General features: G+C 43.5%; 1 protein-coding gene across 4 annotated transcripts in view; it reads right to left on the reverse strand.

Moving 5' to 3' along the window:
• The window catches only part of rad50 (RAD50 homolog, double strand break repair protein), a 75,369-nt gene that overhangs the window by 4,605 nt on the left and 52,561 nt on the right, over positions 1-18,203 (reverse strand). For 3 of the 4 annotated variants that reach the window (XM_060936583.1, XM_060936582.1, XM_060936584.1), the window contains exons 23-25: positions 8,242-8,327; positions 7,857-7,999; positions 6,816-6,949 (exon numbers count right to left, since the gene is read on the reverse strand). In XM_060936583.1, coding sequence (XP_060792566.1) covers positions 6,816-6,949; positions 7,857-7,999; positions 8,242-8,327 — 363 coding nt within the window. Of the gene's footprint in view, positions 1-6,815; positions 6,950-7,856; positions 8,000-8,241; positions 8,328-18,203 lie in introns of those variants that run through there. The other variant, XM_060936585.1, reaches the window with a different exon arrangement.

Genomic DNA, 18,203 nt, shown 5'->3' on the forward strand with positions numbered 1-18,203 from the left:
AGTGCACCAGGCACACACACACACACACACACAGCACACCAGGCACACACACACACACACAGCGCACCAGGCACACACACACACACACAGCGCACCAGGCACACACACACACACACACACAGCACACCAGGCACACACACAGCACACCAGGCACACACACACAGTGCACCAGGCACACACACACACACAGCGCACCAGGCACACACACACACACAGCGCACCAGGCACACACACACACACAGTGCACCAGGCACACACACACACACACACACACACACACACACACACACACACACACACACACACACAGCGCACCAGGCACACACACACACAGCGCACCAGGCACACACACACACACAGTGCACCAGGCACACACACACACACACACACACACACACACACACACACACACACACACACAGCGCACCAGGCACACACACACACACAGCGCACCAGGCACACACACACACACAGTGCACCAGGCACACACACACACACACACACACACACACACACACACACACACACACACACACACACACACACACACACAGCGCACCAGGCACACACACACACACAGCGCACCAGGCACACACACACACACAGTGCACCAGGCACACACACACACACACACACACACACACACACACACACACACAGCACACCAGGCACACACACACACACAGCGCACCAGGCACACACACACACACAGCGCACCAGGCACACACACACACACAGCACACCAGGCACACACACACAGCACACCAGGCACACACACACACACAGCACACCAGGCACACACACACACACACACACACACACACACACACACACACACACACACACACACACACACACAGCACACCAGGCACACACACACACACACACACACACACACACACACACAGTGCACCAGGCACACACACACACACACACACACACAGTGCACCAGGCACACACACACACACACACACACACACACACACACAGTGCACCAGGCACACACACACACACACACACACACACACACACACACACACACACACACACCACACAGCACACCAGGCACACACACACACACACACACACACACACACACACAGTGCACCAGGCACACACACACACACACACACACACACACACACAGCACACCAGACACACACACAGTGCACCAGGCACACACACACACACACACACACACACACACACACACACACACACACAGTGCACCAGGCACACACACACAGTGCACCAGGCACACACACACACACACACACACACACACACACAGCACACCAGGCACACACACACACACACACACACACAGCACACCAGGCACACACACACACACAGCGCACCAGGCACACACACACACACAGCGCACCAGGCACACACACACACAGAGCACACCAGGCACACACACACACACAGCACACCAGGCACACACACACACACAGCACACCAGGCACACACACACACACACACACACACACACACACACACACACACACACACACACACACACACAGCACACCAGGCACACACACACACACACACACAGTGCACCAGGCACACACACACACACACACACACACACACACAGCGCACCAGGCACACACACACACAGTGCACCAGGCACACACACACACACACACACACACACACACACAGTGCACCAGGCACACACACACACACACACACACACACACACACACACACACACACACACCACACCAGGCACACACACACACACAGTGCACCAGGCACACACACACACACACACACACACACACACACACACACACAGTGCACCAGGCACACACACACAGTGCACCAGGCACACACACACAGTGCACCAGGCACACACACACACACACACACACACACACAGCACACCAGGCACACACACACACACACAGCGCACCAGGCACACACACACACACACACCAGGCACACACACACACAGCACACCAGGCACACACACACAGTGCACCAGGCACACACACACACACAGCGCACCAGGCACACACACACACACACACACACACACACAGCACACCAGGCACACACACACAGCGCACCAGGCACACACACACACACACACACACACACAGCACACCAGGCACACACACACACACAGCACACCAGGCACACACACACAGCGCACCAGGCACACACACACACACACACACACACAGCACACCAGGCACACACACACACACACACACACACACACACACACACACACACACACACAGCACACCAGGCACACACACACAGTGCACCAGGCACACACACACACACACACACACACACACACACACACACACACACACACACACACACAGTGCACCAGGCACACACACACAGTGCACCAGGCACACACACACACACACACACACACACACACACACACACAGCACACCAGGCACACACACACACAGTGCACCAGGCACACACACACACACAGCGCACCAGGCACACACACACACACACAGCACACCAGGCACACACACACACAGCACACCAGGCACACACACACAGTGCACCAGGCACACACACACACACACACACACACACACACAGCACACCAGGCACACACACACACACAGCACACCAGGCACACACACACACACACACAGCACACCAGGCACACACACACACACACACACACACACACACACACAGCACACCAGGCACACACACACACACACACAGTGCACCAGGCACACACACACACACACACAGTGCACCAGGCACACACACACACACACACACACACACACACACAGTGCACCAGGCACACACACACACACACACACACACACACACACACACACACACACACACACACACACACACACAGCACACCAGGCACACACACACACACACAGCGCACCAGGCACACACACACACACAGCGCACCAGGCACACACACACACACACACACACAGCGCACCAGGCACACACACACACACACACACACAGCGCACCAGGCACACACACACACACACACACACAGCACACCAGGCACACACACACACACACACACAGTGCACCAGGCACACACACACACACACACACACACACACACACACACACACAGCGCACCAGGCACACACACACACACACAGTGCACCAGGCACACACACACACACACACACACAGTGCACCAGGCACACACACACAGCGCACCAGGCACACACACACACACACACACACACACACACACACACACACACACAGACAGCGCACCAGGCACACACACACACACACACACACACACACACACACACACACACACACACACACCAGGCACACACACACACACAGCACACCAGGCACACACACACACACACACAGTGCACCAGGCACACACACACACACAGCGCACCAGGCACACACACACAGCGCACCAGGCACACACACACACACACACACACACACACACACACACACACACACACACAGCACACCAGGCACACACACACACACAGTGCACCAGGCACACACACACACACAGCGCACCAGGCACACACACACAGCGCACCAGGCACACACACACACACACACACACACACAGCACACCAGGCACACACACACACACAGCACACCAGGCACACACACACACACACACACAGCACACCAGGCACACACACACACACACACAGTGCACCAGGCACACACACACACACACACACACACACACACTGCGCCAGGCACACACACACACACACACACACACACTGCGCCAGGCACACACACACACAGTGCGCCAGGCACACACAAGTTCAAGTTCAGGTTTATTATAAAGCCCTTTAAAAACAACAACAGTTGACCAAAGTGCTGTACAGTCCATCTAAGATGAGAGTAATTAAATAAATAAATAAAAATAAGTAAGAATGAAGTGAATATACATAAAAATCATATATAAAACCTAAAAGCAGATAAAGGACAGAGACATAAAATCACACATAGACCCTAAAAGCAAATCATGGACAACAGACATGGATCTTCACTATACCAAGTCACATAACATCACACCACTCAGAGAGAGTCAAACGCCAGGGAGAAAAAGTGTGTTTTCAGGCGGGACTTGAAGATGGGCACTGAGGGGGCAAGCCTTACATGCAGTGGGAGTTCATTCCATAGTTTGGGGCCTACAACTGCAAAAGCACAATCCCCCCTACTCTTTAGTCTCGAGGGTGGGACAGTTAGCAGTAGTTGGTCAGAGGACCTCAGTGATCTCAGGGGTGTATGATGATGAAGGAGGTCTGCTATGTAGGATGGGGCTAAATGTTTCAGTGACTTAAAAACAAACAACAGAATTTTAAAATGTATCCTGAAACGCACAGGGAGCCAATGGAGAGCCTTCAGAACAGGTGTGATGTGCTCACGCTTGCGTGTTCTGGTCAGGAACCGTGCCGCAGCGTTCTGAACAAGTTGGAGCCTTGACAAGGAAGAGCAGCTAAGACCAGCATACAAAGCATTACAGTAATCAATGCGGGACGTAATAAAAGCATGTATAGCAGTCTCCAGATTACTAGGAGATAAAAAAGGTTTGACCTTTGATAGGAGTCTTAAATGGAAGAAACTAGATTTGACAACAGTATTTATTTGTTTCTCCATTTTGAAGTCTGAGTCAAAAATTACACCTAGATTTCTTACTGAATCTTTGACAAAAAGACTCAGAGGGCCAAGGTCCAAGTTATTTTAGCAGGCCTTGCTGGGTTTGCAGAGTAAAACCTCAGTTTTGTTTTCATTTAAACTTAAAAAATTCAAGGACATCCAGGCTTTAATGTCCTCAAGACAATCAGTGAGCTTAGAAACTGACTGGGAGTTAGTGGGCTTCAGTGGCATATAAATCTGGGTATCATCAGCATAACAATGAAAGGAGATGTTATATTTCTTTAAAATGGAACCTAATGGCAAAAGGTAGAGGGAGAAGAGGATAGGGCCAAGAATTGACCCCTGGGGGACCCCATAGGGGAGGGGTGCAGAGGAAGAGGTGTGTTCTCCAATGCTGACAGAAAAACTTCTGTCAACAAGATACGCCTTGAACCATTCCAAGGCTGTTCCCTTTAAGCCAACCCACTGTTCTAAGCGATCAATAAGGATGCTATGATCTACTGTGTCAAATGCAGCTGTAAGGTCAAGGAGTACCAGAATCACAAAATCACCACTATCAGTAATTTGCAGCAAATCATTAACGACTTTAAGGAGTGCTGACTCTGTGCTATGCCGAGCTTTAAAACCAGATTGAAAAGGCTCTAAAAGATTATTTGCATCTAAATGAGATTGAAGCTGTTTAAATACAATTTTTTCCAACAGTTTAGATAGAAATGGGAGCTTAGATATAGGCCTGTAATTAGAGAAGACTGAGGTATCCAGGTTTGGCTTCTTAATTAAAGGCTGCACAACAGCGTGCTTAAAGTGCATGGGTACAATGCCTGATGTAAGACTGGAGTTTATTATGGCTAAAATACTGGCTCCAGTAGTGTCAATAGTGTCTTTAATGAGACGTGGAGGAATAGTGTCTGTGGGCCCAGGTACACACACACAACGCACCAGGCACACACACACACACACACACACACACACACACACACACACACACACACACACACACACACACAACGCACCAGGCACACACACACACACACAACGCACCAGGCACACACACACACACACACACACACACACACACAAAACGCACCAGGCACACACACACACACACACACACACACACACACACACACAACGCACCAGGCACACACACACACACACACACACAACGCACCAGGCACACACACACACACACACACACACACACACACAAAACGCACCAGGCACACACACACACAACGCACCAGGCACACACACACAACGCACCAGGCACACACACACACACACACAACGCACCAGGCACACACACACACACACACACACACACAACGCACCAGGCACACACACACACAACGCATTACATGTGCCTCAGTTGTTTGACCTTTTCTTCGATCAACTTTTCAATGAACGCCTCTCGCCGATTGTCATCTACCGCCTTTAGCCAGTCTTTAAAATCAGGTTCCTCCAGCCAGAGGTCTGAAAATTTGCATTTCCCCATTGTTTAATTCTCGTGCAGATGTCGCCAGTTGGGTCAACAGATAGATTCGACTAGAGCCGTATAAACAAAGTCAGTCTCGTACTAAACAATCTCTGGTATAAATTTATACTGGATTCGACCGTTATTGGAATTCAATGCGCATGCGCCACCAACTCCTCACTGCGGTCCTCCTCGATACATAAAAATAAATTCGCCCAAATGTAGTAATTTATGGATATTATGGCATGCAGGTTAATTAAACGAATTAGAAAACACATAGGCCCAGTTGGATGGGGGTCAAAAAAATTTACTACCACGTCAGATTACGTTTACTACCTTTTACTACTTTTTACTGGCCATAATTTAGCCTATTTTAATTAACTACCTTTTACTACCTTTTAAAACCCTGCGGGAACCCTGTCCAGAGAACACAAGCTCGAATCATGACAATGCCACCAGCATCCAAGAAGGAGTCTAAGAAAGCAAAACTGGCCATGCTCTCTGGATGGGAGAGGCATACCCCTGGTTGCTTAGAATCAGTCAGGACAAAAATAAGGGAGAAAACTGGGGAAAATCCATTCATCCATAAATAAATAAGTACACAAATATAGTACTTGGTTTAAGTACATTATATTTGTAACGTGTGCCAGAATGTATTTCTGAGATATAAATCAACCAAAATTTCTGTTCAGTTGATGTGATGTTCACTTACTCTACCAAGGCGTGGGCTAAAGACTCTATGTTCTCTCTGTCCAGATTAGTAGTTGGTTCATCTAGTGCAAGGATTCCACAGTTCAGACAGAACGTCTCTGCCAAAGCCAACCGGATGATAAGTGAGGCCAAAACCTGTGAAATGACACACACCATGAGGAAAACGTACAGACAATACACACGTTAAAGTAAATGACCTACAGGGAATTTAATGGTCTTCTGCATTAAGACTTAAAAAAACCCAAACAGGTTATAGTAGGGCTGCACAATTAATCGAATTTAATCAAAAATCGCGATTTTGGCTGCCACGATTAAATTAAATGAAAATCGCGATTTATTTCCATTTAAAATGCGAGCTCTGCTGTATATCTGATCAAGCACTTTTTGACCAATACTCCGCCAAACCATTAGGGAGCGAACCGACGCATGTAAGGTTTCATTACTCCGCCTAAATAAGCAAGCAAGCCAAGTGCGCAGAGCTTCAGTGCAGCGGTATCTTCAAGGGGTGATGGCGTGAGAGTCGGTAACAGACTGAGGTGAGAGAGAAAAGCTAACTATGTCGGAACAACAGACTATTTAGCGCTGGAGGCAATGCTGTGACCTGCCTGCGCTCATGTTTAAAGCCAGAGCATGCTGATAGGCTGCTCTTTCTAGCTAAAAACTTGTAGGCCTCAGTATAATGCTATGTAATTGTTGCAATTGAGTTTTCAGTTCCTTCATCCTTTGGTAATTTCTTGGATAAATTTCATTTATTGGTCATTTGGAAATCAGAATTTCTCTTTTAAATTTCATTCTGCACTGAAAGCTGTTCATATTGTTTGTTTGAATATAGTGAAATAAAATTTAAGTGATTTCCCTAACATCAAGAATAATCGTGATTAATAATCGCGATTACAAATTTTGATCAAGATAATCGTGATTATCATTTTTTCCGTAATCGTGCAGCCCTAGGTTACAGATTAGCTTTTTATAAGCTTTCAAACACGTTCAATATTGATTTAGACTAAATTCTAACATCTTTAAAAGTATAACACTGACGCACCTTCTGTCCTGCACTGCAGCGTCCTCGCATGTCTAAGGCTGTGTCTCCTTTGACCATGACCACTCTGTAGTTGTAGGTTCGTCTCTTTGTACCAGCAGAGGCATTTTCATCCACGTCAGAACGGATCTCCACGTACTCAATATCTGGGATGAAACAATCACGCATAGAGAAGACATTTGGATGATGTCCACAAGAGAGCATGTTTACCTTAACAGGTCTTTTCTGGCATTTAACGCTTCAGATATGAATTAGATCATTTATTCAAGTTAAAGAAAATGTTTGTGGTTCACGTATTTAGCTATACATAAAATGAAGAGCGATTTTCACGACTGCTAATCTATCAGAACTAAAGTCCACCAAGTGAAGTTATTTTGCTGTAGAAGACCTTGTCCACGGTATGTGCTCCGCCACAGGTCTCGAATGATTTTGTTGATCTCTTCCATCTTCATACTGTGAAACTTCATGATTGTTCTGTAAAAATGGATATGCAGAGACTCTTAAAATATCGAAAAATACAAATTATTCTACACACGCATGTTGCTTCATATGTTGTTAACGAGACTAATGCATTTTACACAAAACAAAATATTCAAAAAAAGGTTCACACTAGAAGTATTTCAGACTGAAACAATCTGAGCCTGGTCTTTCCCATCACAGATAGATAGCACACCGATGCTTATCATCATGAGAATGTGATGAGCTGAGCAGATAAGAAAAGCTGCACAGGCAAGTGGTTGGCTGCTTGCATCAATATCCTTTCAGTTATACAGTGAATGTGTGTAAATACATAACTTTTAATAACGGGAAATAAAGTTTGTATTCAAACTCGGTGATTTATATGGACCTCAGGCTATAATAAAGGTCATGCACGATAAAGGTCTGAAAGGAAATGCGTTCAGCTGAATGCAAATATTAACTCAAGTGTTTGTACATTTGTGGTTTATTAGACTGATCTCTTACCAAAACCAAGTAAGACAAATCCCCAAATAAGGTCTGTGACCAGTCAGCACGCTCACATTCAGCTTTCACGCCCAAAGTTCATGCCAAAGATGAAACGCTTGCATTCAGAGAAAATTCAAAGATAAACATAAACCATACTCAATTTTTTTTATATTTTCTCAACCATTTAATTATGAACATTGTGTGGAAAACATCTGATCACATTTCAGACACTCTCTTAGTCTGGCTGTGCACTCTTCTCTGCTTATTCACAAACAACCTCACTTCCAACAGTGAACATCACCACGTTTATTCATCTCGGACAATAAATCTACCACCATCAAATCGACTGATGATATGGTGGACGCGAACAACCTGGAGGAAGAACCCCGCTCCTCTCTCCTCCACATGAACACACTATTCAGCCGTGAGTGGTGCACTGGATTAAACGACACAGCAGAAATCTGTAAAATGTGAATGTCATCACAGCAAACTAGAGGAACGTTTTCACTGAGGGTTATCTTTTGCAGTATTGCAGTAAGTGGTTTTAATTAAGCCTACTTAAGCATTCCCTTTTAATAATAGTAGCTATTATACGTTTTAAAAATAATCCAATTAATAAATCAGTCCATCAATAAACCATAATAGTAGGCTTGTCTCCAACTTAGCTAGTGCTTCACGTCCACTTTATTCCTAAACCTTTGAGGGTAGCATCTTGATTTTATTTTTAAATAAACAAACACCTATCTACATGATTCATTTCTAGGTTCTTACTTTTTCTCGGGGTTTGCGCTTATCATGAAATCTGAATACTATGACATCATGGACACAGCTTGTGCTTTTATTTTACTTTGAGAAAGTAGAGATGACTCACTGCCCTCCGTGTCACTAATCATGATATTGCAGGGATATTCCAGTGCGTGCGTGCGTACGTGCATGCATACTTTCTTTAGGTACACCTACATACAATTATTGACTGAAGTCTCCCTGCTGTGCATAATTTATCATCCTCCGCTGGTAACAGAGCGTCATGGGACTGACAGTGAGCAGATATAATCTCAGGAGCATTTTATATCTAGCAATATTTTAGTTTTAATAAAATCAAACAACAAAAGCTTCTCCTTGTTCAACCACAAAATCCAACAAAACTATTCAGATCTTTGACAAAACAGAAATACAACAAGCCAAATACTCCATTTTTTGTTAATAAGATCACTGGTATCTATAAACAAGACTGTAAACTAAGAAACTCTTGAGACAAACAGGAGCATAAAGATTAATCTACAAACACAAATTTAAGTTGCTCAGTCTGTCAGCAAAATACAGGTCACTCCATATTTAGACACGCATCACCAGAGCTCTCAGGCTAAACATGAGACAAAAGGCCTTTTTCACCTCGCACGCAAACGTTTCACTTCCAGAGACCGTACCAGTTGATAAAGATCCCAGCTACATGAAGTCCTCTCCTGCTAAGAGTTCAAGTTCTCATTTATTTTCCATATGTCTATTAATGCATAAAATTAACTCCTTGTACTTTTAAGTTAAAATAGGTTAGCTACAGCTTTTAGCCATATTACATGAACCTCTGGGCAAACACACTGGACCTTTCACTTGAGCAGTGGATTAGATAAGGAGTTTATTATTTGACTTAAATGCAGTTGTGTAGCAGTTACTTTTATTTACCGTTACCCTTTTTTTTTACTTAATGTTCTGTCTTTTCTTGAGAATAAGAAATAAAGGAAAAAGAATAGTCATAGTGAAAGGACAGTGAAGAAAACAATTGTGAGCAAAAAAGAAATTTCAGTTTTTAACTTGCTTAACTAATTGTAGTAATAACCTTTATTATTCAGCTTTTTGTTACTGAGCAGTTAAAGCATCTATTCAGTTACAGTCAGAAGTTTACATACAGGGACATGAACTTCATAGTAATTTTGGGCTTTCAGTGATCTCTTTGACCTGTACTTTTTCTGTGCCAGAAATGATTGTACAACATGCATCTTTAATTTAAAAAAAATTGGTGCGCAAGTTTTAATTCATTTTGGGTTTTCTGAAATCAACACAGGATCACAATTATACATACTGGGTCAAAAAATTTACATACACCGACTTAGATGATTAATTCAGTGGTGTTGAAAGTTGCAAAATGTCTTAACCTGCCGAGACCTCTTAACTTCCTGTTAGTGATGATTGACTACAGCTGGTAGCTTCTCTGTGCACAGCATAAAAAGGGTTTGTTTGACAAGGGTTTATTTTTGACTCCTTAGATTTGCCAACACACAGTACAGTGGAAAAGTCCAAGGAACTTAGTGCAGATCTGAGAAAGAGAATCCTAGATTTACCCATTGGAGCCATTTCTAAACAAAAGTACAATTTAGACACTTCGCCAAGTCACTTTGCTGGAAGTAGACCCAAACTGTCCCCCTCAGCTGGTTCGGATGGTCAGGAACAATCCAGGAACAACCAAGGCACAGGCCTACCAAGAACTCTAAGCTTCTGGAACACCAATGTCGCTGTCTCCAGTCAGGAGAGTTTTACATCACCATGGACTGAGAGGCTGCTGCCCAGGAAAGAAGCTCCAGCTCCAAAATCCACACCTTCAAGAAGGACTAAAGTTTGCAGCTGACCACATGGACAAAGAAAAAGCCTTCTGGAGGAAAGTTTTATGGTCAGATGAGATACAGATTGAGTTGTTTAGCCACAATGACCAGAGATAGAGGAACACTGTACCAACTGTTAAGCATGGTGGTGGCAGCATCATTCTCTGAGGCTGTTTTGGTGCTAGTGGAACTGGTGCATTGCACAAAGTGGATGGAATAATGAAGGAGGAGGACTGCCTCAGAATTCTTCAGCATATCCTCAGACCATCAGAAACTTGGACCCAGTTGTGCATTCCAACTAGGGATGTCAACAATTAATCGACTTACAATTAAGAATCAAGAACTAGATCAAGAACTTAAAGCATATATGAAAGAAAGGGATAGAGCCAAAATAGAAGCAGTAAAAACTGGTGGTGAACAAGAATGGAGTAAGTATCGTAAACTTAGAAACTTTGTAACGATGTTAAATAAAAATAAGAAGAGAGTGTATTATCATAAAAGGATTAACATGATAAGTATAGACAGTAAGGCTACTTGGAACATTCTAAATCAGCTAATGGGGAAGACGGGCAGATCCATACCATCATTTTTAGAGGCAGAGGGCAATTTTATCACTAAACCAGTAGATATAGCAAATTATTTGAGTATGTTTTTTAGAGATAAAATTCAGAAGTTAAATAATGGGATGGCAGTAAATGATGGAGGATTAGAATTTGCATCCAAACTTATCATAAATAAAGTTATGAAGAATAAAAGTTGTATTTTTCACTTTGATAAAGTTCAAGTGTCTACTGTTGAACAATGTATTAGATCGAGTAAGAATAAACCAGCTGGTATTGATAATTTGGATGCAAGGTTGCTTAAACCTGTTGCTGATGTTGTGGCTATTCCCATTTGTTATATAATTAATTTAAGTTTTGAAAAATCAATTTGCCCTGCGGATTGGAAGATAGCTAAGATTATTCCACTGCCCAAGAATAATAAAGAGATCTTCTCAGGGAAGAATAGTAGGCCAATAAGTATTTTACCTTTGTTAAGCAAAATTATGGAAAGAATAGCTTATGAGCAAATACAATATTATTTCTGTACAAATGATTTGAATACAGTACATCAACATGCATATAGAAAGGGGCACTCCACAGCTACTGCACTCACTGAAATGACCGATGAATGGTTGAAAGAAATAGATGTAGGTAAGATAGTTGGTTCTGTTTTATTAGATTTTAGTGCAGCGTTTGATATTCTTGACCATAGATTATTGGTGAATAAGTTACATTGTTATGGCTTTGATCAAGGTTCTGTTGCCTGGATAAGTAGTTACCTTAATAATAGGAAATATTGTGTGTATTTTAATGGTGGTTTTTCAGATGTTAGAGAGATGAATTGTGGAGTTCCACAAGGGAGTTGTTTAGGGCCATTATTATTTTCTATATTTACTAATGATTTACCTTTAATTTTACAACAGTCGTCCATTACTATGTATGCAGATGACTCTACTATTTATGTAGCGGCTTCAACATCAAATGAGTTAGAAAAAATCCTAAATGATGAGCTTGTATTGATAAGGAAATGGGTTAATTTAAATAAATTGGTTCTAAATGTTGACAAAACAAAATGTATAGTATTGTCCTCTAAACGGGGAGGGAGAGTAGAATCAAAACTGAATGTAAAAATAGATAAAACAATAGAACAGGTCACAGAAGTGAAATTACTTGGTGTGTTGATTGATAGTAGAATGTCGTGGACGAGTCATGTAAATGAAATGGTGAAGAAAATGGGTAGAGGAATGGCTGCAATTAGATACTGTAGAAAATATTTACCAGGATGCTTTGTTAAGCAATTAATGCAGGCTGTGGTTCTATCTCAGATGGACTATTGTACTGTAATATGGTCAAACACATCAGAAAATAATCTTCAAAGGTTACAGGTTGCGCAAAACAAAGCTGCACGTATAGTGCTCAATTGTTCTTTCAGAACAAGAGTGTCTGATATGTTAAAAACATTGAATTGGTTACCAGTTAAAGATAGGTTACATCACACTCTTCTTAGTTTTGTAAGAAATGTAATTATGACAAAGCGTCCTGTTACTTTGTTTAAATCTTTGATGTTTTCTAGTAATATACATACATACTTTACAAGACATTCAGTACAGAGAAGATTTTTGTTGCCTGCGTATAGAACAGGGGCTGGGCAGAGAACACTGCATTATAGAGGAATGTTAGCATGGAATTCTTTACCCTGTTTTTTGATTAATGAAGTAAATGAGAAAGTTTTTAAAATTAAATTAAAACTGTATTTGTTTACTCAAAATATATGATTATTTTCTATTCCTCTATAAATAGGATATGTGGTACGATGACTAATTGATGAGACCAACATATTTGAAACAAATTTATTTCCTCTTTTGTTTTTTGTTTTTATTTTATGTTTTTGTTTGTACAGTCTGTAAAAATGCATGTCTATATTAAAAAAATTTAAGGAATTGTAAGTTTGACCACAGGGAGAACAGCACCCTTCTGTGAAGGGGAAGCTGATGTGGATCAATATAAATAAAATAAAAATAAATAAATAAATAAAAATTAATTGTCGATCAAGACGTTGGTTGAACAAAATAAATTAATTGCAATTAATCGCCAGAGGGCGCTACTGCACTTACTTGAATGTGAACACGAGATGTTAACCCATCTCGCGAGAAAGACCAGAGGTGAAAACTAACCATGAAGTGGTCAAAAAGAAGTGCGGTATGGAACCATTTCAAACTAGTTGATTCCTGGAAAGAAGCCAAATGTTCTCTGTGCAATGCAGTATTTAAATACAACAGTTCTACTACTTCACTCAGTTACCATCTCAACAACGTGCATGCGGCTGTCCTGCAAGGCGCGAGTGCACCAGACCAACCTACAATCACAGCTGCACTGGGACGGCGCGCGTGTGATGATCGGAGGACGGAGGGCATTACAGAGAGGATATGTAGCATGATTGAGAGAGATTTGATGCCACTCAGCACAGTTGCCAGTGCAGGATTTCAGGAGCTCATTAGGTTCCTAGAGCCAGGGTACAATATCCCTTCAAGGGCAACAGTAACCTCCCGCCTTGAAGCTCGCTACGAAAAAAAAGAAAAGTGAGCTAAAAACAATGTTGACTACGGCTACTGTGGCACTAACAACAGACTGTTGGACGGCTCTAACAACAGAAAGTTACATTACCGTAATGTGCCACTATATTGACGAGAACTGGCAGCTAAAGTCAGCAGTCCTTATTACGACTAACATGTCGGATAGAGGCGGCACGGTGGTGTAGTGGTTAGCGCTGTCGCCTCACAGCAAGAAGGTCTGGGTTCGAGCCCCGGGGCCGGCGAGGGCCTTTCTGTGCGGAGTTTGCATGTTCTCCCCGTGTCTGCGTGGGTTTCCTCCGGGTGCTCCGGTTTCCCCCACAGTCCAAAGACATGCAGGTTAGGTTAACTGGTGACTCTAATGGCCCTTTTTCAGCTCGCTTCAGCTCACTTCAGCCCAATACGGCTCGCGTTTCGACTACCTTAGAACAGCACGACTCAGCTCGCTTCAGCCCTGCTTAGCACCCAAAACTCGCATGGTTTTGGAGTGGGGCTGAAGCGAGCCAAACCGAGCTGAGTGAGGCTGGGGGCGTGAGGAGACACTCCCCTGTGCACTGATTGGTGAGGAGGAGTGTCCTCACATGCCCACACACGCCCCGCGAGCACACTGGGATCTGTAAACACCGTAAACCCGGAAAAAGAAGAATTACGAATTACGAGAATTTCTGAAGCCTTATGCGCCTCGCCTCATCTATATGCTCTTGCCAGTATCTGTTGGCGTTGTCGATGACAACAAGCCACAGCACCAAGACCAGCAACACTAACGACTCCATGTCCTCCATGTTTATTGTTTACTAACCGGGTCGTGAGACTACCGCTTAAAAGATCACTGATGTCACTGTTTGCGCTGCTTAACGACATCACGTGACGTCCACCCACTTTCGCTAACTCCACCCAATGTGTCCACCCACTTCCAGCCAGCGCGGTTCAGCGCGGTTGTAGTCGAAATGCAACTTCAATAGGCCCGCTCAGCCCGACTCAGCACGGCACGGCTCAGCCCGACTCAGCCGCGTTTGTAGTGGAAAAGCGGCATTAATTGAGCGTAGGTGTGAATGTGAGTGTGAATGGTTGTCTGTGTCTATGTGTCAGCCTTGTGATGACTTGGCGACTTGTCCAGGGTGAACCCCGCCTTTCGCCCGTAGTCAGCTGGGATAGGATCCAGCTCGCCTGCGACCCTGTAGAACAGGATAAAGCGGCTACAGATAATGAGATGAGATGAGATGTCGGATAGACACACAGCTGACAATTTAGCTGACAAGCTCAATGATGTTGTGGAGACATGGGGACTCTCTGGTCGCGTTACAGCGTGTGTTCACGACAATGCTAGAAACATTGTCCAAGCTAACAACCCCACACGAGTCAGCTGGAAATCAGTTGCATGCTTTGCACATACCCTAAACCTTGCAGTCAATGACGGATTTACTGCTGCTGGTGTGAGCAGAGCAATAGTGGCAGCGGGAAGATTGGTGAAACACTTCCACCACAGCACAGTCGCAACCAAAGCCCTCGAAGAAAAAACACCAAATGCGGCTTCCACCTCATTGCCTCATCCAATCCTGTAAAACCAGGTGGAATTCGGTCTGCGACATGTTCGAGCGCCTGGTTGAACAGCGGTGGGCCGTGTGTGCCGTGTTGTCAGACCGGTCCGTGACAAAGCTGACAGATGCGAGGACGCTGGAGTTAAGAGACGACTACTAGCAGCTGATGGAGGACATGGGACCGGTGTTGGGAGCTCTGAAGTGTGCCACTACAGTCATGTCTACTGAGTCCAAGGTGTCCATATCAAACACGTACCCCATCGCGTTCAGTCTAATCAACAAGCATCTCAATGTTGCAGACGGTGACAGCCAAAAAGTGGCGGAATTCAAGTCAAAAGTGCGAGATTCGCTGGGTGAACGCATGAAGGTATGTATCCATTAATTAGCCTATCTATCTATCTATCTATCTATCTATCTATCTATCTATCTATCTATCTATCTATAATAATAATAATAAAATACAACAGCAGCAATAATGATAATAATAATAATAATAATAATAATAATAATGTCATTAATATTATTCATTTTACCGTTTTTATTTAAACAGGTTGAGTCTGATGACCTCACATCATCAACCCCAATGATTGCAACCATGCTTGACCCTCGGCATAAACACCTGGGATTTCTACGTCCAGCAAGTAGGATTTCTGCTCATTCCAAACTGCTTGCACTGGCTTCAGTAGAACATGAGAGCTCCACACCCGCAGGTGCAGCCACTGCGAGAAACGAGGGGAGCACTGATGTCCAGGAAGCTGCGCATCAGGGACATAGGCCTACGTCTGCTATGAGTCTACTCCTGGGTGATACCTATTCCAGTGCCCGCGACGGTGACGTGGAGAGCGAAGTGGAAATGTATCTAAAGGACCCCTCTCCAATTCTTGACTCTGATCCCATAGGCTGGTGGAAAGTTAATGAAGGGAGGTTTCCGAGGCTGGCAAATCTAGCACGATGGTATTTGTGCATACCAGGCACATCAGTCTCATCACAACGTGTATTCTCAGCAGCTGGCCTCACTGTCAACAGGCTGCGTACACGCCTTACTCTTGACCACGTTAACATGCTCATATTCTTCAACAAAAATATATGGTTCTAGGTCCAGCTCTGCTATGAGTTGTATGGCAACATTCAGACAGGAAAGGCTAACATGATTTTATAATTTCTTAAATTGATTGTTCTGGTTTGAGGCCCTGTAATGTTTTATGCTGTGTCTAGGGACCCTGTGAAGTTTTCATTTTATTTTACTGTAACCCTTCACAGATTAAGGGAGAGAAATATTGTTGATGTTTTAGTTCAACAGAAATGTTGAGGATTTCCTAAATAATAGCCTGGATTCACAGTTTCTTCATAATATATAGGCTAAATAATATTCTGTTTGGCTCTCTATTCAATTTCTTCTGTTCCTTCCCAGATTTCTAATGTTTCAAGTGCAACAACTGAGCCAGTCCTCAATTCATTTTCAATAAAGAATGTATTTTGTTATTCAGCATCAATACATTTGTCTGCTTTTTAACTAATGAATAATTAATTGAGGAATATAATAATATAACAATAATAATATAATATTTTTTTAACTCAGTGTTATGAATACTATAGCTTATATTCTTAAAGACCCAATTGAAAGACTGAAATTCAGGTGAAAAACGCCACTTATCAATTAATCGTAAATCGATCGATAAGGTCAATCAACTAATGATTAATGAATTAATCGATAATTTGCATCCCTAATTCCAACAGGATAATGACCCCAAACACACATCAGAGCTGGTTGTGGATAAAGTAGAACATTCAGCTTAAAACAAGTCCTGACCTCAACCCTATCGAAAATACTAGTGCATCTGAAACAATTAGAATATCCTGAAAAAGTGGAATATTTTTCCATCAAGTTATTTAGAAAAAGTGAGATTTAATATACTCTAGACTCATTACACACAAAACATTTTAAGCATTTTTCTATTTTAATTTTGATAATTATGGCCTACAGCACAAAAAAAAATAATCTCAAAATATGAGAATATTTCATTTCAAGTTTGAGTAAAACAGTACAAAGGAGGGAAAGCCACAGAAGGTCATTGCTGAAAAGGGTGGCTGGAAAAGGTGCCCAAGCAACAGGGATGAGCACAGCCTTGAGAGCATTGTCAAGAAAAGTCCATTCAAGAAC

The sequence above is a fragment of the Neoarius graeffei genome, chromosome 12, assembly GCF_027579695.1.
Source record: "Neoarius graeffei isolate fNeoGra1 chromosome 12, fNeoGra1.pri, whole genome shotgun sequence".
NCBI classification, from domain to species: domain Eukaryota; kingdom Metazoa; phylum Chordata; class Actinopteri; order Siluriformes; family Ariidae; genus Neoarius; species Neoarius graeffei.